This window comes from Cryptotermes secundus, unplaced genomic scaffold (assembly GCF_002891405.2).
Source record: "Cryptotermes secundus unplaced genomic scaffold, Csec_1.0 scaffold949, whole genome shotgun sequence".
In the NCBI taxonomy this organism is placed as follows: domain Eukaryota; kingdom Metazoa; phylum Arthropoda; class Insecta; order Blattodea; family Kalotermitidae; genus Cryptotermes; species Cryptotermes secundus.
The window spans coordinates 109,421-129,213 of NW_019721778.1; the positions used below are offsets into that span (position 1 = coordinate 109,421).

At 39.9% G+C, this 19,793-nt stretch overlaps 1 protein-coding gene and 1 long non-coding RNA gene across 3 annotated transcripts in view; one reads left to right on the top strand and one right to left on the bottom strand.

The window, feature by feature from the left end:
* LOC111875790 (large proline-rich protein BAG6) overlaps positions 1–10,923 on the top strand; it is a 43,748-nt gene extending 32,825 nt beyond the window's left edge. For both annotated transcript variants that reach the window (XM_023872311.2, XM_023872313.1), the window contains 11 exons: positions 647–901; positions 2,060–2,583; positions 2,709–2,759; positions 4,806–4,940; positions 5,109–5,300; positions 5,957–6,056; positions 6,135–6,265; positions 7,619–7,852; positions 8,015–8,167; positions 8,831–8,987; positions 10,168–10,923. In XM_023872311.2, coding sequence (XP_023728079.1) covers positions 647–901; positions 2,060–2,583; positions 2,709–2,759; positions 4,806–4,940; positions 5,109–5,300; positions 5,957–6,056; positions 6,135–6,265; positions 7,619–7,852; positions 8,015–8,167; positions 8,831–8,987; positions 10,168–10,367 — 2,132 coding nt within the window. In that variant the 3' untranslated portion in view covers positions 10,368–10,923. The remainder of the gene's footprint in view (positions 1–646; positions 902–2,059; positions 2,584–2,708; positions 2,760–4,805; positions 4,941–5,108; positions 5,301–5,956; positions 6,057–6,134; positions 6,266–7,618; positions 7,853–8,014; positions 8,168–8,830; positions 8,988–10,167) is intronic.
* LOC111875791 lies at positions 9,975–19,730 on the bottom strand. The gene is made up of 2 exons (XR_002844801.2): positions 19,539–19,730; positions 9,975–10,251 (listed from the first exon to the last, which is right to left on the bottom strand). It is a non-coding gene; the product is annotated as an uncharacterized LOC111875791 (long non-coding RNA).
* Positions 19,731–19,793: the final 63 nt, after the last annotated feature.

Sequence of the window (19,793 nt, forward strand, 5' to 3'; positions counted from 1 at the left end):
TTTTGGGCAAGGGCTTTGATTTCATATTGTTTTGGGGTGGTCTGATCAAGTAGTTGAAGGAGGGGGGGATGACAGTGACATCACTTACATAAATGGGAGGAGGTTTAGGGATAGGTTCAGTGGTTTTGGGTAAGGGTGGGGTTCAACCAGTGTGAGTCGTCTTTATGAAGCTTTGCCTTACGTGAGGAGTCTTCTTGAGGCTTGAGTCCTCTTTTGGCGGAAACCTTTGTCCAGGAGTTGGTTCCCTGGAGAGGAGGTTGGGCCATTGTTGAAGCCGGTGAGGTGGTTGTCAGCTTTGGAGTGGTTGGTTCTATGATTGTGACTAGTAATACTTGCGCAGCTGGATAGTTGAGTAGGCTTTTTTATGTTGTGAAACGCTTGAGGCGTAAGATCGTAGAGAATGTTTCTACACAGGCACAACTGAATTGAAGTTTGAGTCACTGTACCGAATGCACGTCTGCACCGCACGGCAGTAAGCAAGAGAATGAACCCAATATTGTGTCATTTTATGTAAATCAAGTTAGGGCAGCCTTATTGTATTTTTAGAATAAGAATTATTAATGTACAGTTTGGAAACTGTAAGACATCCTTTATGTATGTATCATGTATAGTGCTGTGTTGAAAATGTGATGTTCTTGTTCTGCAGCTGTAGGTGGCAACTTTCCCTGGGGTTCACCACCTCCACCAGAGTTCATACAGAATTTAATGCACGCTGTAGCAGGTCATGTGATTGGTCGCACTGGTAATACACCCAGCACTAGTGGAACCACCCAGGCAGCTGCTGGTGCCGGAGGGCAGAACAGTCAAGCCCGAGGCAACACGGCTACACACCCCACCACTTCTACACAGACACGCTCCACTTCACGCCCCCATGTTCACCTTGCACCAGCTGCTATGCAAGGTACTTAACATTTTTTCATGATATGCAGTGCAGATGCCAGACAGTGTGGCAGATTTGTTCCTTAGACATATCATATAGTGGGACTTGTTCAGTTCTGTTGAACATATTATTCTTCCTAGTGGGGTGAGACTGAATCCACTTGGTATTGTGGCCACTACTGGCCTCTTGTGTCAGCCCTATATGATAGATGGTGGTGATTTTGGAGCAGTCAGTGGAATGAGACTTGACAGGAGAAACTGAAGCACCCAGAGAAAACCTTCCCAACTGCCACTTTATCCACCACAAAACCCACAGGACTAGACCTGGGCATGAACCCAGGCCACCGCGGTGGGAAGCCAGTGACTAACCACCCACGCTCTGGTGTAGCCTTTGTTGCACATAGCATAATGCTGTCATGCCTACAGCCACAATTTCTCCATGGAACAAGGAACATGCCCTTGTCATTCTCATTCCCTCTCTATTTTATTGACAGCTCCTTCAGAAAAGTGACAGAATATTTGCCAGATGCAAAGGGTTAGATTCCATGAATGTAATTCATTGCTCTGAGGCCAATGTAGCTGGAACATGAGGCTGACAACTCTCCTAGGGTGCATGGAATTTACTTGTATCCTTTCCTTGCATCATCATAGTGTTACTTGGAAAACTTTACATTAAGTAGGAATTCAAAGCCATTATAATAAATATTACACATTATTGCTTTGATATCCTTGTGTTGCTGTCATAAAAACTGACAAAGTAAACATAATTGGTAAACTGCAGGTAGGCAAGGAACAGACAGAAACTGTCCCTTGCATGCAAGTGTAACATTAATGTTTCTTTTCTAGTAATTTTTCTTTTATTAATGTGAAAATATGTGAATTTGAACATGTGTTCACATTTCTGGCCATATTATAAGAATACTAAGCTCAGAAAAGAATTGTTTAATCAAAAGAGAAGGGAATAGCCTGAGTCCTGTTTCAATCATTTGCCTGCATCTGATATGTGATATTGTCAGCCGTGAAATGGAGATGGTGGTTTGATAGCCATTGACATGTCTCAGAGCATGTGTGGACTTCACATTGGATGTACAAAAGCTGGTAAATAAATACCCTTGCCATCTTTATGTGTTAACTGTAATTGATGTTGGGGTTTATTGTAACATGTTTCATTTGTTTACAGGTTTAAGTTCAACCAACTTTGATCCCTTCTTGCCATGTAACTCACACCATGTACGGACATTCAGGCGTAGGCAGAGAGTAGCGCAGCAGGCCCAGCAGCAGTCAACTGGCACTACAAATTCAGAGCCGCATGTTGAAGTTCAGGTGTCAGAACAAGTAGCAGAGCAACCTCAGCAACAGCCGCAGCCATCACAAGATGCCAGTAACCAGCCCCCCCAACCACCACCAACACCTCAGCCACAACCCCCACCCCAGGCACAGCCTCAGCCCCAACCACAACCACAGGCGAACATTCTTTTCAGCTTAATTTCAAACATCATTGGCAACATGCGTGGTGGACCCCCTGGCATGGGCATGGGTTCATTTTCCTTCCAAGTCCCACCACCACCAATGCCCCCTCCTCCACCATCCAGACCTTCCAACATGCAGTCAGCTTCTGCTGCTGGTTCTGGCCCAGCAAACCAACCTCCAGGTTTATCATTCCTCTCTCTGATGAACATGTTGACTGGCCAAGGAACCTCTGGGGTGAGGTCTCATGCAGTTGCAGTGATAACATAGTTGTAATCTTGGATTCAGAGTAATGTTGTGAATTTCTCTTGCCAAGTATCTGTTTTGGAAGAATCGTGTTATAATAAAGTCCTTCATTTCAGGCTGGAGAGACTCCTCCAATCAATATACCAATGATGTTACAAATGTTTGAGGTAAGTTTCTCTTGGATCTGTGAAAGTATTTCTTGGTTTGTCACAAAATGTTAGAACCTGAGAAGTATAAATAATTTTATACCTTTCCCAGTATTGCTTTATACACGTGAAGATTTTTTAAAAAATTAAAATGTTTTAACCTTTAATAGCCTAATACCCTCATATGATGACACAAAAATAAAGTCAAGGGGACGAATGACATCATATGAGGGCGCCCATTCTACGCGTGTGCGCATCTTTTTAAAATCTAATTTTAAGATATAAATTCTTGTTCTACTTACATGATTTTTGAACACCAGCTTTATAAGTTGGCTGTCTTCCCACCTGCATCATCTAACGGAATGTTGCCTTCGTGTGGAATTCTTGGAAACATCCGGAAATGCAGAGTCTGACATCACACTTCACGCACTTTGTCCGGACGGTTCTTCGTTTCCCACGCGAAAAGCACACACGACACCTCAATTGTGAAGTAGAGGAAGTCGGCCAGTGATGTGGTTTGGCCTCCTCTAATCGAGATATCCCCAATGAAACAGCAGGAGTTCGACCCCTGGTCCGTTGAGGGCTAGGTGGACCTCTTCCAGCATGTTCCGCACAAGAGCGAGATGAAGTTCCCTGTGTGACAACGGGATGTAACTGTTCAGATCCAGGAGATGGAAAAATAGTTTATTTGTCCATTTCCAGGTTCGACGACAGATGCTATAACTGTTTGCCACAGTTTGCCCACAGCTCCACCTGAATAATTATTCACACTCCTCTTGCCATGCTGGTGTGGTGGTCCCCAGGTTGCCGACCAAGATGATGGTTCTTCATCGAAATCAGTTTCTGATTCACTTTCCTCAACGCCACTCTCAGAATTATCTTTACAACAATCTGATTTGGAGTCATTTATGAGCTGACATACATCCGAGTCTTCCAAACGAGACCACGCAATGGTTGGTTGGTTCACAACTTCGCAGAATGCTAACCTTGACAGTTCTGATGCGGTGGGCTGTTTTATAAGGATGCTAGCCTTGAGAGTTCTTATACACTAGCCAGCAGTGTCAGAACAGAGTGCTTGTTGTGTAGCTAGAAGCGATAATAAACAATCAGGGTTCTTATAAACGAATAGATACTCGCCCACATCTCTGCATACCGAAAGAACGTATGTGAATAAACATTGATACATGCTAGCCTAAACCAGAGGTAGCTAAGATTTCGCTGTGTTGCCACATCACCCGCATTCATACTTGCAAGAACTATATGAATTCTTGTAGACAGATGACAAATTGGGGAATTTTTAATTTGGAATCAGTCTAAAAAATTTTACACATTTTATAAAGTCTGTAAAGTATAATATCTGATTCCATATTCTTTCTAGAAAAAAGCAGCGTTTATTTGGTTCGTTTATCACAAAAATTGTAGAAATCACAGCAATTTTAGTAAATGATTACAATTTTTATTGCTTTATAATCACGGGCATTTAAATTAAATCAGTTCCGCAGCCATTACCGGAATTGAAAGGGCCGTCTCTTATAGGTTAAATATAACAGCTTATCCATGAAGACAAATATAAACTGATTGAAGTCTGACTGCTTACAGCTCAAATGTGTGCTGAAATGTGGAAAAAGTTGCAACTCATAGGTAAACCATGACAGCCAAAGTTACACATTAATTATTAAAGTGTTCAGTCAAGTCTCTTCATTGCATTCTATAAATCTGTGGCCTTCTCTTCCTTTCTGCTGGTGTATTGTGTTTTCACCATTTCAATACACATATTCTTGTATTAATATCAACAGCTTTTGCTTACATTTGTGTGGCTGCAGAGTAGGTTTTGCTCCAGCCATTACTCAGAAAAATCCGTGTTGATCTTTGTTATATGTATTCATTACCAAAAACCAAAATGTTTCAATATTGGAAATATTTTTAAAATGTTTGAATTGTGCAACATCAGACTGAACACTTGGCGTAAAACTGAAGGAAAGGGTGGTTTTCCTCTCATCTTGTTGAGGTGTAGTGATATTGTGTTTTTAGTATCCATTAAGTATTATCTATTACTCTGTTTATCAGAACTTGTCTGGTGGTCTTGGAGGAGCATTTTTCGTGCAAGGCTCAGGTCCAACCTTGGCAGACTTACTGCAGTGTATTCCTGACCATTCCTACACAGAAGGAGAGTCCATCTTTGCTGATCTAGCTATGACATTGGTAAGTCAGTATTGCAGTATACGAGTAAACTGTCACTGCAACTTCATTATCAGCTTTTGTAATATCAAGAACAATTAAGACTGACAGAAGTAAATGCTGATGACAATTAGATCAGCCTTTTGTGTATGGATTTGTGTAAGAGGTTAAAGGATTCTTTTTTCCTTTCAGGCTAGAAGTTTAACATTCCAGGATCTCATTGCCCAGCGTTTTGGGCATGTGGACTCACTGAACCACATACATCCCCAGCTGAGGGACTTTGTTGGCCAGCGTGTATTGCAAGGCGAAACCCCCACTCCAGAGAACATTGCCCGAGGAGCCGACAGATTGATTAGGGAAATGAGACCTCAGTTTGACTTTATGGTCTGTCTATTGCACCATATGAAATAAAGCTACTTAAATTATTCCTAAGACTCATAATTGAGTCAAATCATGTGAAACATGTCATGTTTTATATTCCAGCATCTTCTCTTAAGTTTGTAAAATCTTCTCAGGCTGTCAACCATGTTTGTTGGTTGGTTAAAAATTACCAATGTTTCAGGGACCATCTGGGTCCCCAGTGTCAGAGTCTGATGTGACTTAGGATCTAAACCACCCCATCTTTATACAACCCATGGCCTGTGATTGAAACTGAGTGTGAGCTGGAGGGGGGGGGTAATGGGCTCGGTCACAAGTTGCTGGGATTAGTGGGTTGGTGTGCCTTGTTTACTGCTGTATCATATTAGCCACCAGGACCAACTGAGATTGGAACCCCCCAGTGCCTGTTGAAATGTCAGGTGAAGCCTGATCTTGATAGCCTCCTTTATCATGCGATATATGTAGCCCAGTGTTTTATCTAATATGGAAGTGTTGCTGAACTACATTAGCTGTACATCCCTACACACCTAAAGGCACCTAGGAATGAAATTTGTGTAACAGTTTTTGAAGTATGTGTGATGCCCATAGGAATAAAATTGTTATATTGTATTGATTGTACACTTTGTATTGTTGTGTCTAAGCTAGCTTTTGGTTTCCTTTAGCCGGGAGCACGGCTTAGAGAGGAGGTAGATTTAGTTGCTACATCAAATCGGTATAATCAGATCCGCCTTCCACAAGTTATCACACTCATAATGGCTGAAGGTTAGTAAAATGGTTTTTGTGCTAGAATAAGAATTGAAACCTATGTATGCAGTTACTATTTTGCTTTCTGATTTACAGGAAATAATAACCACTTTGGTCAGGAAATAGTCCGTTGGTGCCGAACATATGTTGCAGAAATGGCTGCCATTTTGTTGCACTGTTGTGTAGATAAAGTTCAGGGACTGGTGACTGCAGTGCAGAATTATGTGGTGAGTAAATTGTACATGGTAATAGCCTCAATTGCGGGTCACGGTAGCCGAGCGGTCTAAGGCATGTACTGTCTTCGCTCGCTTGGAAACCAGGATCGTGGGTTCGAATCCCACTCAGGGCATGGATGTTTAGTTTCTGTGTGTGAGTTTTTCTGCATTTGGATATAGGTAGAGGCCTTGCAACGAGCTGATCACCTGCCCAAGGAGTCCTACCGAATGTGTAAGATCTAGAAAAACCAAAGTGAACGGAGAAGTTCATGGAGGTAGGCCTAGGCCCACTGGGGCTCTAGTGCCAAGGGGAAAAAAAAATAGCCTCAATTACGCTTTGCTGAGTATATTTACTTATTGTAACTTTGCTTATTTACTTAATGCAATTTTGCTACTTTTTGCTCAGTTACACTTTCTTGGTTTTAGGATATCTTATGTGGAAGCACTTTGAGATAGTATATATGCTTTGTGTTTTCCTACATGAATGTAATGTGAAAAGTCACCACCAGTATTTGCTATAGCCATGACAACAGAAAGGAAATGCAGGAATCTCACTTCAAACTACTGAAGAGTTGTTTAATGTATGGGAGCCATTTTATTTAATAAAGGAGTTTATAGGTCTGATCTTCAGCATTATTTGCCTGAATATTTAGTATGATTCTGACCTTATATACACTTTTGAGTTAGTCCAGAAATCTCAAGAAGAAACTGACTTAAAATGGAATCATTAAATTAAAATTCTTTTTGTCTGTTAATACTGTCATGTGTTTAGTGACTAGACACAGGGTTTTGAATGGTAGTCGGATTTATGGGACACTGAAACGCATGACTGCAAGTAACTATAGACATTTCACTACTTTACGCACATTACATTGCACTGTAGCATGTGCTAAATATCTTCACTGCATGTTGCTGTGCAACAGCCTCCAACAGTAGGGACTCTTCTCCCAGGGAGCGACTTTCTCACAACATCAGATGCAGACTGGACTGTCTGCCTGCAGGCTGTCCTGATATGTCCTCTGCATGAACCCAACAGAAAGCACCACTTCCAACAGTTCCTCTGTTGTATTTGTGTAATTGTTTCAGGAGTCACATGACTTTGTTGCTGTAGGAACGGTTTTACAGAAGCACTGCCTAGCCATGGACATCTCTTCTGACTCTGTTTTTCTGACTTTCAGCAGACATGTCACAGTATGCTGTCTGGTTCATGTTAACTCTTGTGAATCATTTGGACCTTTCAGATTCCTCTTGCTACCGTCCGTTGTTCTCTTAACCATATTTTGAGCCCGCTATCCTAAGTATACCATTTAATAACATTTTTGTGACAGTTCAGAAAGTGAATATTTCGTGATATAACTGTTACAGCAACGCGTCACAAGTGGAATGCAACCATCTGTTCAGCAATGGACTGTGGGAAGTTCAGTCACACATTTGCGTAATTATCTCTCTCAGCTGGATGTTCCATTTGAGGACATACAGCGGTTTCTAGTGTACCGCATCCCTGCAACAGCTGAGCTGCCTGTTCCAACACCGTCATCAACTCCTATACAGGAATCACTGGTCCATGCAGAACGGGTAGAGGCTACTGCTGTTCCAGAGGTAAAAAAAAGCACATCTTTACACTGATTATGTGTGTGACCCTACACACTGTAGACCCAACAGAACAGAATGTATTCATTCAAATATCTGTCAGTTCCACTTTTTTCCCTTCAGAATATTGCCATTAAATGTTCAGAACCTTACTGTTCTTCCCTTGTTTAGCCAATGGAAACAGATGGTATTACGTCTGAATGTAACCGAATTACTGTGCCACTTCAGAACAAGGATGTTCAAGATCAAGGTCTGGCAATGGACACTGACACTCTCCCTGATGTGCTTCTGGGTTCTGAAGCATGGCACACCACCTTGCCTTCTGTAAGTTGCTATCTGCTTTTTGGTAATTTATACATGGCAACTCTGTTTCTATTTCCTGTTGCTCTTTGAACTGTGTCATTATGAAGAAACTAATGAATAAAGGATGTAAGGGTAATGTTTCTCACAAGAGAGTGGTCTCTTGAAGAGGCAGTTTTCTTTTTGTCTACATCATTCCAGGAGCCAGGGAAGCTCAGTCAGTATATAAACAGGCTATGGGCTGGGTGACCTGGGTTGAATTCCTGGCAGGAGCAAGAGATTTTTCTCTACACAGCCCTGGGGCCCATCCAGCCTCCTATCCACTGGGTACCAGGGGCTCTACCTGTGGGTAAAGTGACTGAGGCATGAAGTTGACCTCCATCCAGTGCCAAAGTGAAGAATGGTGGAGCAGTACCTTTACTTCCAAATATGTCTTCGTGGCATGATGCTTAATTTGAACATGGGAGCTTTACCTTCCTCCCCCCCCCACACCCAATATAATTCCAAGATTACATGGATCTAAAAGTGAATTTATCGTCCTGTGGACATGGAGCTTTACTGTTTCTGTGTGAGCAGTGTTACAGCTAATGGCATGATCTGCATTATCTTCATTAGCAGCAGTTCTTGCCTGTGGAATGGTTGCAAAATGTGTAACATGTGTGTACTAAAATAAACATTTCATTTTAGGATTGGGTTCCAATTATAACAAGAGACACGCAAAGGCAGCGTAGGCAGAATCCTCAGCCTCCATTCAGTGATGCTTATCTTTCAGGGATGCCATCTAAGCGGCGTAAAATAGTAACTTCAGCAAAACCTCAAGGAAGCCTAAGTCAGATTATTGGAGGTAATGTATTTCAGCATCCTGTTGCATTGATGTATCACTTTACACAATTGTGTCTTTAATGCATCTTTGATTACAATTACTTCTTCATTTAAAATAATATTAAACTTAAAATTAAACTGCTACATATATCAACCATATTTGGCCATCCTCAGGCAACTGATCACTTTTGAAATTGTTACACTGTATTAGTTCTTAAGTTAAAATATTCCAATGTTATTCCATTTTCATCGTTCACTGATTAAAATACACTTGCTTGAGAAAACCACTCTTTATCTTTACTTGTCGTGCCTTCTTCTTGTGGCTTCCAGGTTTTCTGTGCTTTGTGTAGCCCTGTAAATATTGGTGTGTTGTTGCTGTTATTTTTGGACATACACTCAACTAGAGCAACTGTGTGGGATCATACTAATGGGACATAAAAATAACGATATCACACCAGTATTCATAGGGCTACACAGAACAACACAGAAGACATGGACGCCACAAGAAGAAGGCAGGACAAATAAAGATAAAGATTGATGTTCCCAAGCAAGTGTATTTTAATGAGTGAACGATGAAAATGGAATAACATTGGAATATTTTAACTTAAGAGCTAATGCAGTGTGCAATTTCAACAAGTGAACTTGCCTGATGATGGTCAAGTATGGCTGAAACATGTCACAGTTTAATTTTAAGTTAAATATTGTTTTAAGTTTAGGAGTAATTGTAAACAGAGTTGCATTAAAGATGAGAGTAAGTGTGTAAAGTGTGAAGGTATTGGATTATTGGATTTAAGTCAGTCTCTTCCTCATGAGAATTGTAGTGACTGAAAAGAAGGTATCCAGTTAGAGTGAAACAAGTCTTACCAAGGCCTTTCTTTATCAGGCTTCCTGCAGCATGATATAAATAACCATGCTTTGCAGGGTGGTTGCATATTTTGTACAAGAGATGCTAGAAAACATTCAGAAAGGAAGAAGAACAAGAAAGAAAGGGATGAAAGAACAGTCCACATTATGATATTTCAGATGGACTTCCTTGTATATGTCATTACAGTGCATCCAGATGCAGTATTTAGATAGTATTTTAAACAAAATAAATGATTACATTGTAAAACCTCTGTCTCTAGAACTCATAATGTGCAAATGGATAATCCACCCGCACGTTACTTTCACTTATTCACTTCATGCAATATTTCTGTGTGCAGATGGTGTTGGTAATGCTGTAGATGCTGCAGGAGTGGATGCAGTGACTGGGATGGAGACTGTAACCCAGGTGGCTGGAAATGACCCTGAAATACAAGCAGCATACAGAGAACAAGTGCGCCTGACTGTGAGGGAAAACTTGGCCAGTAATCCAGATTTCACTGCAGAGCGATTCCCTAACACTGCAAAATATTTTAAGTAACAAGCAGGAGGTTAACAGAAATAGTTGTATTTTGTCATTTGGTAGATTTGAAAGTGTTTCACAGACTGCTGACTTGGTTTTGTGTGCATCTGCAAAAATATAGTTGGGTCATTGTCAAATATCGTTCTAGTTTTCCTTCGCCAAATTGAAGTTCAAACTTCATTTTTTGTATTATTAAGAAGTGTCTGATTAAAGTAAAGCAAAAACTTCCAGTTATATGAAAATCCACGTTTCACTTTGTAACGAAGATAATTTTTGTTAAAAAGAGGCTAGGTGAGGCTAGTTTTCGGATTGTGTTTTTACATGGTAACTGCCTACTCCATATCTCATCTTACTTTTTCTTCAGTGTCCTGAAATTCATGCAAATTTCTGTGAATATTTTAATTTCTCTGTTTTCTGCTGCTTGGATGGCCTGAATTTCCTTTTAACTGTATGCAAATGAAATTGTACGCTCCAGTTATATCTGAGAGCAGTTTTCTTACGCACGTGAGAAATCCAAGTGATCGCCATAGGATACTGTGTTCTTTTGAGAAAGAATGAACATTTACAAAATTGATGTGCTTATATTCATTGTTTAAATTTTACCATAAACCTTTTTACAGCTAAACCTATTTTTTCAGCTTATGCAAGAATTGTGAGGCTGTTTCATAAAAAACAGTCCCTGAGATAAGCAGAAAATGTTGAAAGAAAATGTTTCACATTGTTATGTCACCTAATGAACCTACCATTTTATATGTATATGATTTATATAGGATCAAAAACTGACTTCCCAGCATCAACGAGACTGGGGCATGCCTAGCAGACCATGCTAAATCACCTTGTCAAATTCATTGTTTGGGAATGACTTAGTAACGGAAATTAATTCAGCTTTATTTTGATTATCTAGATTGTTGTTATAGAAATATGTTTCTGTTACATTTTTTAGCATACTTTCCAATTGCGTAATACTATGGTGGAATTATCATTCATTCTGCTAGGCACCCAGATTTGTCCCTCTGCCTTTGCTTGACATTGCACTCTGATAGGAAGGGGAGATGGTGCACAGTATAAAAGAATGTACTACAGGATAGAAATATAGTACTTAAAATTTTTATTTAGTTTCACTTATTAAATGCTCTGATTTTTAAACTTTCTTTGACATATAATTTGATTGCCATCTACTGTGACTTTCATATTCAGCAACAAATTTTAGGTGAGTGGACCTGGTTTGGTAAGAGGAATGTTCAATTTCTGCTTGAATATGTGCTCCCACAGAGCTCACTGTATTTACATAAGGAGCTGAATAGAGACAAACAATTTTTGTAATTTATCCATCCTACATGCCCTGCCTATATCATCCTTGATTTAATCACCCTATCCAAGTCATGAAGCTTATTGTGTAATCATTTTGTCCTTTGTCACTTTGTATGAGTTGAAGCTATCAGAGTGGTGGTGTTATGAAGGGTCCTGTCTTGTGGGAAATAATGCCATGTGGCCCATTTAAACTCGCCCAACATTTCGGAGGAACTTGTCACTTCCATCTTCAGGATTGAAGAATAAGCTAAGTAGACCTTGCTACCCGGTTCATGTCCATTTCTTGTGGGTCCTATTCTTTGACCCTGAATATGGAGCAACATGTTTGAAACATTGGTTGACTTTAAGCAGACGAAATGGCATTATATCCCTTCATTCCTTGTCACTTTGTTTCTGCTGATTAGAGTACTCATTCTCAGGTCAGTACTCTTATTGAAGTTTGTGGTTCCAGTTTACTTGCTGGGCTGAAACTGAAAAAATGTCTTATTTGCTGCATGAATGTGATGATATTTCACAAGTTTTAATAGAATACGTATTAGAATATCAGGCCTCATTGTCACAAGAACAGTACTGATACTTCAGTTAACATTCCCTTCCAACCACAGCATGCCCACTGATGGATTACATTTTGTGTCTTGGTTTGATATTCCACACTGTTTCCTTAGAGCGCAAAAAAAAAGTATTCAAATTTCCACTTCCATTCTGATTCCTTCTTGGTAACAGATTTTTTAATTTCCAGTGTTTTATCAGGTAACAGTGCCTGTACATTGAACTACTGCATGCGAAAAAGAAATCTTGATGGTACATAATTAGCATTAGGCTACTTCACATTTTGTCTCATTAGAAAAATCTCAGAGATGAAAGCTTGCATACAGCTACTCTTGTCTGAGTTTACATTCTATAAAGGTTGTCTTTAAAACTTGCTATTTAAGAAAATAGAGCAAAAACTGTGGTACACTATAAAGTTAGCACAGGCTTGATACAGAAGCAAAGATATTTGTACTGACACACACACACACACACACCATAACCTTACCGCCATCTTTGAGCCAACTGTCTAGATAATGTGGGACCCTGAACGTCTCACAACCCTATTGGCATTCCCAGCCTGGTACAGGGATAGCTTTACTTTTTACTTTACACACACACACACACACACCATTTCTACTTAAAATAAAATATGTCAACCAGATTGTAAGTAGTTTTACATGATTGTAAGGTAGTCGCATGATTTATATTCAGTACATCCTGCAGTGTGCACCATAATGATACATACAAGAACATGCAACAGAATGTGTAAGTGCTGTAGTATTTTCCTCAAGTTTGAGACCAATTTTGTCAAATATTCATTTCTCTCCTGTTCCTCTACCTTAGCCTCTGTCAGAGTCATAATGATGTGAATGAGTTGAATTGTAAAACTCCAAAAATATCAGAGCCCATATTAAGTGTTACTCCCACCTCAGAAGAGAGCAGTAAGGACTGAGTGCAGTAATTTAGAATAGTAAGAGGTTTCAAGAAATGAACTTGACTTCCTGTATATAATCACCACAGTGAAGCACTAGTTATTAATTCCTAGTTCTCAGTGTTGTCATATGGCATAGCATTTTCAAAAAACAGTAGCTGTAACGTGAGGGTGCAAGTAACCGTATGTTAATTATTCAGTCTGTTAGTGATGGGATGTTTCCTGAAATTTTCTCCTTTTTCATACAGGTTAATTTATATATATATTGTGACATGTTGCGCAATGTTCGAACTAAACACGTTACAATATGAACCTTAAAGAAATATTACCTTAAAATCTATTATTTCACTAACATTGTACACTGGTATTATTTCAATATATGCACTTGCATATAAAAAAAATCACTAATATTGTAACACCAGACCCTGGTCTCCCATGTTTAGTTAGGATAACGAAATCAATGAGGGTGAGACTGGCAGTTCATGTAGCGTGTATGGTGAGAAGAAATATGCCCATAGAATTCTGGTGGAAATGTCAGTGGAGGGCTCATGTGAAGAAGGTATTGAACTTTTGGGTTCCAGAAAATGTTCAGAAATCCTTGATAGGCCGAGTTACTGGCAGCTTATCTGGAACGATCCACCTCCAAGGACTCAGATACTTGATTAGCATCTGTTGCGGAAGCTCTGCATCTTGACAAAATCTGAGCCTGAACTCTTGTGATCTTGACTTGTATTGGAACTTGTGCTCAGCATCTCACACTGCTCCTGCAATTGTCTAATTTCTTTCCACAGTTGAGCCCGTTCCCTAAGGATGGTATCAACTCTCTCTTCCATTTGAGCCACTCTGCATTCCATGATAGTGATAGTCATTCCACTTGTCTGCTTAAGATACTTAAGCTCCTCCTGCAGGTCTTCAAGCTTCCTTCTTTTACTTGCCCTGCGAATACCAAATATTCTTAGAAATAAACTCATCATCCTCGTGATGGAAGGTGATCTCATTCGAGCTGAAATCTGTTTTTCACACTCGTGCTCTTGCAACCCTTTTCTTCCCAGCACCTCTTGTTTCGGCTACTCCTCGCAGTGACTCTTATCCAGCCGTTACAACCGCTCCCCTCTGAAGACCCGCTCGCCTCGAGCGGTTTCCAGCTAAGTTGCCTAGAAGATCCCATTGTGTCGCACTCGTTCGTCACATTCACTCTTTCTTGGGAAGCCGGCACTTCTACATTACCGGTTCCTCCTCTGATTGAAGTATCTTTTTCCGTTTTGGAGGAGGTTGTCCCCTCCACAAGGTCCAATCCTTGCCTTGTCATAATCTGACAGAAGATCCGACCATTCACTTCGCGATCTTCATGCTGACAATCTCGTAGATGGTCATATTACAATTCTCCCTCCTAGGTGCGATCACTTTCCTGATCTACACCCTCTGATGGCGTCCTTGGTTGGCACCTTTTTCTTCTGGCATAGCGGCTGTCTGCCGTCTATGTTCTTTATTCCAGTTCTTCCTTTCCAGGTTTCTTGTTCAACATCCTCTGCTTTTTGTCCCATATGCCTGTGTCCTACACAGCGTGTAGTCTTTATTCAGGTGGCGGTCACTTCTTTCCGCTGGCATCCGAAGGTTCCCTGGGGAGTTTCCTTCTTTAAGGTATTTCTCCAATGTCGTGCCACGGTCGCGCGACGGGCTGTCTTCCTGCAGGTGGCAGCCAACTTCATCCGGGATACGTAATCTCCTTGAGTCCAAGATTTCCTGAAGATGTTCCTCCTATGCCATGCCACTGTTGCAAGGCGGGACACCTTCCTGCTGTTTTCCTTCTGCCGTTCCTCTTTTGCATGGCGGCTCGTCCCCCTGCGGGCTACGGCCAACTTCTTGTGGGGTCCGCAATTTTCCCATGTCGAATTCTTCATATTTCATCGCTTGTTTCGGTCCCTACGCCTTTTCTTCTTGGTTCTCCGACCAGCATTACTTCGGCGTCTTCTACGGGTACCTCTCGTTTTGCCGACTCAGGTTTCCTGTCCACTGAGGCCGGCTTTTCATCTTCAGGACGTGCCTCCATTTCTCGGCAGGCCATCATCTCCCCGGCCGGTATTACTATGGGATCCTCGTTTTTGTACCACCACAGGTTTCGTGTCCGTTGAGGCCGGCTTTTCTTCTGGTAGATGTGTCTCCATTTCTTGGAAGGCTATCATCTTACTTTTTGTAGATTTGCCTCCATCATTTCTCGGCAGGCCGTCATCTCTTTCTGCCAGGCATCCGTATTGGCTTGCAACGTTTTCTCTCGCATGGCGGCTGTCCTTGCTTCGATGGCTCTCGTCTCCACTTGGATAGCTCTTGTTTCTGCGACCATCTCTTCTCGCCAGGCTTTGGAGTCTGTCCATTTTCGCCACTGCCTTCGCCTGGATGGCGTCCAATTTAGACAGGAGTTGTTCTTGGCCAGCTCTGATTTCCTTGAGCAGCATTTCCATCATCTGCTGCATCTCCATTTTGTAGCAATAAAGCAGTCAATGCACAATAAATCAATTATTTGTCGAGGCATGTTTAAGTTCGTAAACAATTCTGACACCAATGTAACGTGTTTCGAGTTGGAATCCTGTCGGTCACGTGTGTAAATCCGATCCCACTTCTGACACCAGTGTAACGTGTTTCGTTACCGAAGACGCCGTTCAGATTGTTAATTGGTTTATTCAACAACCTACAAGTAACGGCTACAATTAATTATAACAATTTATAACCCTATTCGCAATAATCTATTCACACTGTTGCGGGGTTTCACAATTTATAACCCTATTTGCAATATTCAATTCACTCGGTTTTCAGTAGCCTACACGTTTTCACAGTACGATGCGGTAGTTATACAAGTGTAACTTGATTACTCCCTCCCAATAACTTTCTCAGTTATCACAAACTATCACTGCTGGCTAGATTCCACTCAACTCGTAGGTAGCTGCCTTGAGAACTGTTTATCACACACTCCCAATTATTACTCGGTTATCATGAACTATCACTGATTCTCACACACGCGTCCGTAACTCATAACTCGCTGCTGGCTAGATTCTAACTCAACTGTCTTCGTAGGCAGTGTAGCTTTCTTATATAGTCGCAGTGCCCGCCTGTTTCGCAATGGGTACCGCTATCGCCTGTTACCCATGTCACAGCTGCGTTGCGTGTTACGTCACCGTGAGGAAGGGGGGTGACGGAGTGCTGCTGACTCACCCGCCACGTCACTGCTGCAGGGGAGGGGTTCTCCGTTGCGCAACATGTCACAATATATATATATATATGTCAGCTGTAAAAGAACTTGCATATATATACAAGTTCTTTTACAGCTGACATCACTTCTCAACTCCAGGTATCCATGTAGCGTTATGTTTGCCATGTTTTCACTTTTGTAAAGAGTCTGTTTCCATCCTGTTCATGATAGGATGTCTGAAATTGTGCTATTTTCAGTACAGGTAAATTTTTTATTTACGTGTAAGTGTCTTTACAATTAACACCATTTCTTCCTTCATAATCTCTGTTTTCATCCATCCCTACCTCTGCCATATGTTCACTTTTCAGGAGTCCACAGTTTCATGTTTTATCTGACCATCTTATTTCAGGCTATTGCAAGTATACATGTTATAAAGCATCAAAGTGAAAATTTCCTTTTAGCCTCCAGTACCTCTAAAATTTTATGCAACTCCATCAGTTTTGATTGTGACCCATAATGTTTGAAGGATTGGACCATCCTGGCATAATACTCGGCATGAGTACCATATAGATGTAAAGATCTTCTGCTTGTTATTAAATGACTGTTTTGTAATGCATTAATGGAACTAAAATCATTTCATGACATGTGAAATAAATATAATCCCATTTTGCAATTATTTTATGTTTCCATAGTGAAAAAGAACATGGCCTTCATGCATTTATGCAGTTGAAATTGTAACAACATGTATTAATGTATTCTGCACATTGTAGTACTGTGTTTATGTAATTTTGTTTGCTGTATGAAGTCCAATATTCCTTACAGGTAGTAAGTATAGGTCAAATACTTTAACATTAAACATAAATTGTTTATAAGATAATTGTATTTAATTGACAACTGGACATATTAAAGTCAAATAAAACCATTAGAAGACTTGGATTAACTGAACCATGATATATAATACCATATTCCACAGTAAAATTTCTATAAGACTAGAGTTTAATTTATTTTCATTAATTTGGCATATCTTGAAATTCACTGATCAATAAATTACTGCACTGTTGTGCAAATATTTCAGAAGTAGTAACCATTTGTTACCATTATCACCATACTTGCATATATTTTATCCAGTGGTATGTCTTTGTACCCACTTCTCACTTTGAAACATTATTTTGTAATGGTGCAACTTCCAGTAAATGTCTGTATATCTGTTGTCTTTGCTATTGCTCAAGAAAAAAGAGTTTTTTGTTGACACTCTGAATACCTGAGTTTCAAAGTATTCATTAATGAACAGTGATTATGGCGACCATTTGGAACTGACTGGGATATATTAATCATGCATATTCGTACATAAAGATTTTTACAGATTCATTTCTTAAAATGTTTACAAGCATTGTAACATATTAAATAAAATGAGATTTTACGTGATTGTGGCAGACTGTGGAAGATAAAGAGAGTTGATATGCATATTCTATATTTTCATGAACTGCGTGTTAACACTTTTACATTAAAAGTTAGTGTATGTCAGAGAGATTAATAATAGCTTGGCATTCAGGACATTCTTTATTTCTGGGCTGTGGTGTGGTGATTGTGAACAGAACAATGACTAGGTGCAAGACTAACCAGGAAAGCTATCTGCAAATCAGTAATGGTACATTGTTACTATATGGGGAGAGGTATGTTTCTCATAAATTTGAGTCATGAATTTTATCTGGACAGAAAAAAATATTTTTAAAATTTCGCCCTGCCAAGGGAGGTGACTTATGGTTGGATACATGCAGTATTTGCCCACATAATTCACATCCTTGCTTGGTTGCAGCTTCTGTTTACTTAAAATTATTTTGGAACTTGAACCGTAACGTGAGTGCAGTGAGAGTGACGAGTTTTACTCTGGACTGTAATACATAGTTTTAAAATATATCTTATGCAATTTTTCATTCTTTGTTGATCCTTATTTTCATTTAGTGTAAAGTTTGGGAACTTGGCCCTCTTATTTCGTCCGCGAATCAAATTTTTGTATGATGTGTGGCAGCCACGCACACTGAATCAAGCGCTAGCTGATCAAGGTTCTGGTAAATTTTTGTGTGATGGGGTTATAACTAAAATCACTTCATGAAAATAGGTATTTCTTTGAATATCGTACTAAATGTTACCAAAACCTGTTGAGTTAGGGACAAAGTTACAAATGTATAAGCATTCCCTTTCACATTCACGTTTCCTTTTACGCACAGCAAATAGGACTACAAGTGTAAACAAATTAACGCAAAACAAAAACAGGGATATAGTTACAAAGGTACAGCAGCTTTTGGAGTTATGTTGTGAAGTATACTGCTTATAAATAGTAGTCAAAAACATTCGTCATTAATTTTTAGGCAGTTGAGAGCTATTATAGCAAATGAATATATGTACGGTTTATGACTAGTGTTTTGTCAGCTTTACGTACTTCCGCATGTGACAGTGCTATGTTTGAAAATGTGATGTTGGAAGGATGAAGAAAAACTTCATTCACTATTGGAATTAACGGATATAGGAAAGACGTAAGAAAAAGGATATGAAGAATGAAGATGGAAATAAATTGTTCCCCTTTGAAATCCAATGGGCTGTGGGCAGAAGCACTTAATAAAGAACACGTAGACAAAAGAACACCGTTCAGTGACGGCACTTTCTCTGATGTTGGTGTCGAAGTTGTAGTCTAAAGGAGTCTGTGATTTATGTATGACCTTCAACGAGGATAAAAATCATGAGTTAAAGTAAAAGTAGAAATATTTTAGAGATACTAAGTACCGATGCTGTTATTCCAAAAGTTTTCATACTTTAACCCTTTGCGATGTATGCTTCCGGCTCGAAATGTGCTTGTGTGAGTGATTTGCACACATTGTGCCATTAATTCGTTTCCATGTGTTCTCTGAAGGAAGGCCAAAAATTGGCACATAATACGAAGTCATATTCGTCCTTCAGATTTTTTAATTTGAATTCATTCAATAAACTATAGTAAAATGAAGTACTGGATTTTCATAATAAACGTCAGATCAGTTTTCACTCCTGTTCATAGCGGCCCACTATAAGTCTACATGAAGTCAAACTGAACTATATCAGTCTTTTTAAAAACCGGCTAATTGGTACATGTCATAAAATATAGACTTCATTAAGATCTGCAACTTCCATTTTAAACATTATTCAGTATATCTGTTTAAATACAACGAAGGGAAATTATTAATGATTGATTTGAACATACCCTTGTACTCTCGTTACTGTTAGTCGTTCACTGCGCATATTGAATTTAATTATTTGCACTTCAGAACAATATTACAGCCGACTCGAAGCTATGTTCCTTAGCATGGCATCTGAGTGAGGGAATCCTAGGTTACAGAAACGGTTTGACTCAGCTGCAAAACTTGTTTTTGTTCCCCGACGTCCAAAGGTTATCCACTTATCAACGCAAACGGAGCGAGAGGTCACGGGTCGGATAAATTATTCCTCAGAAACTGTA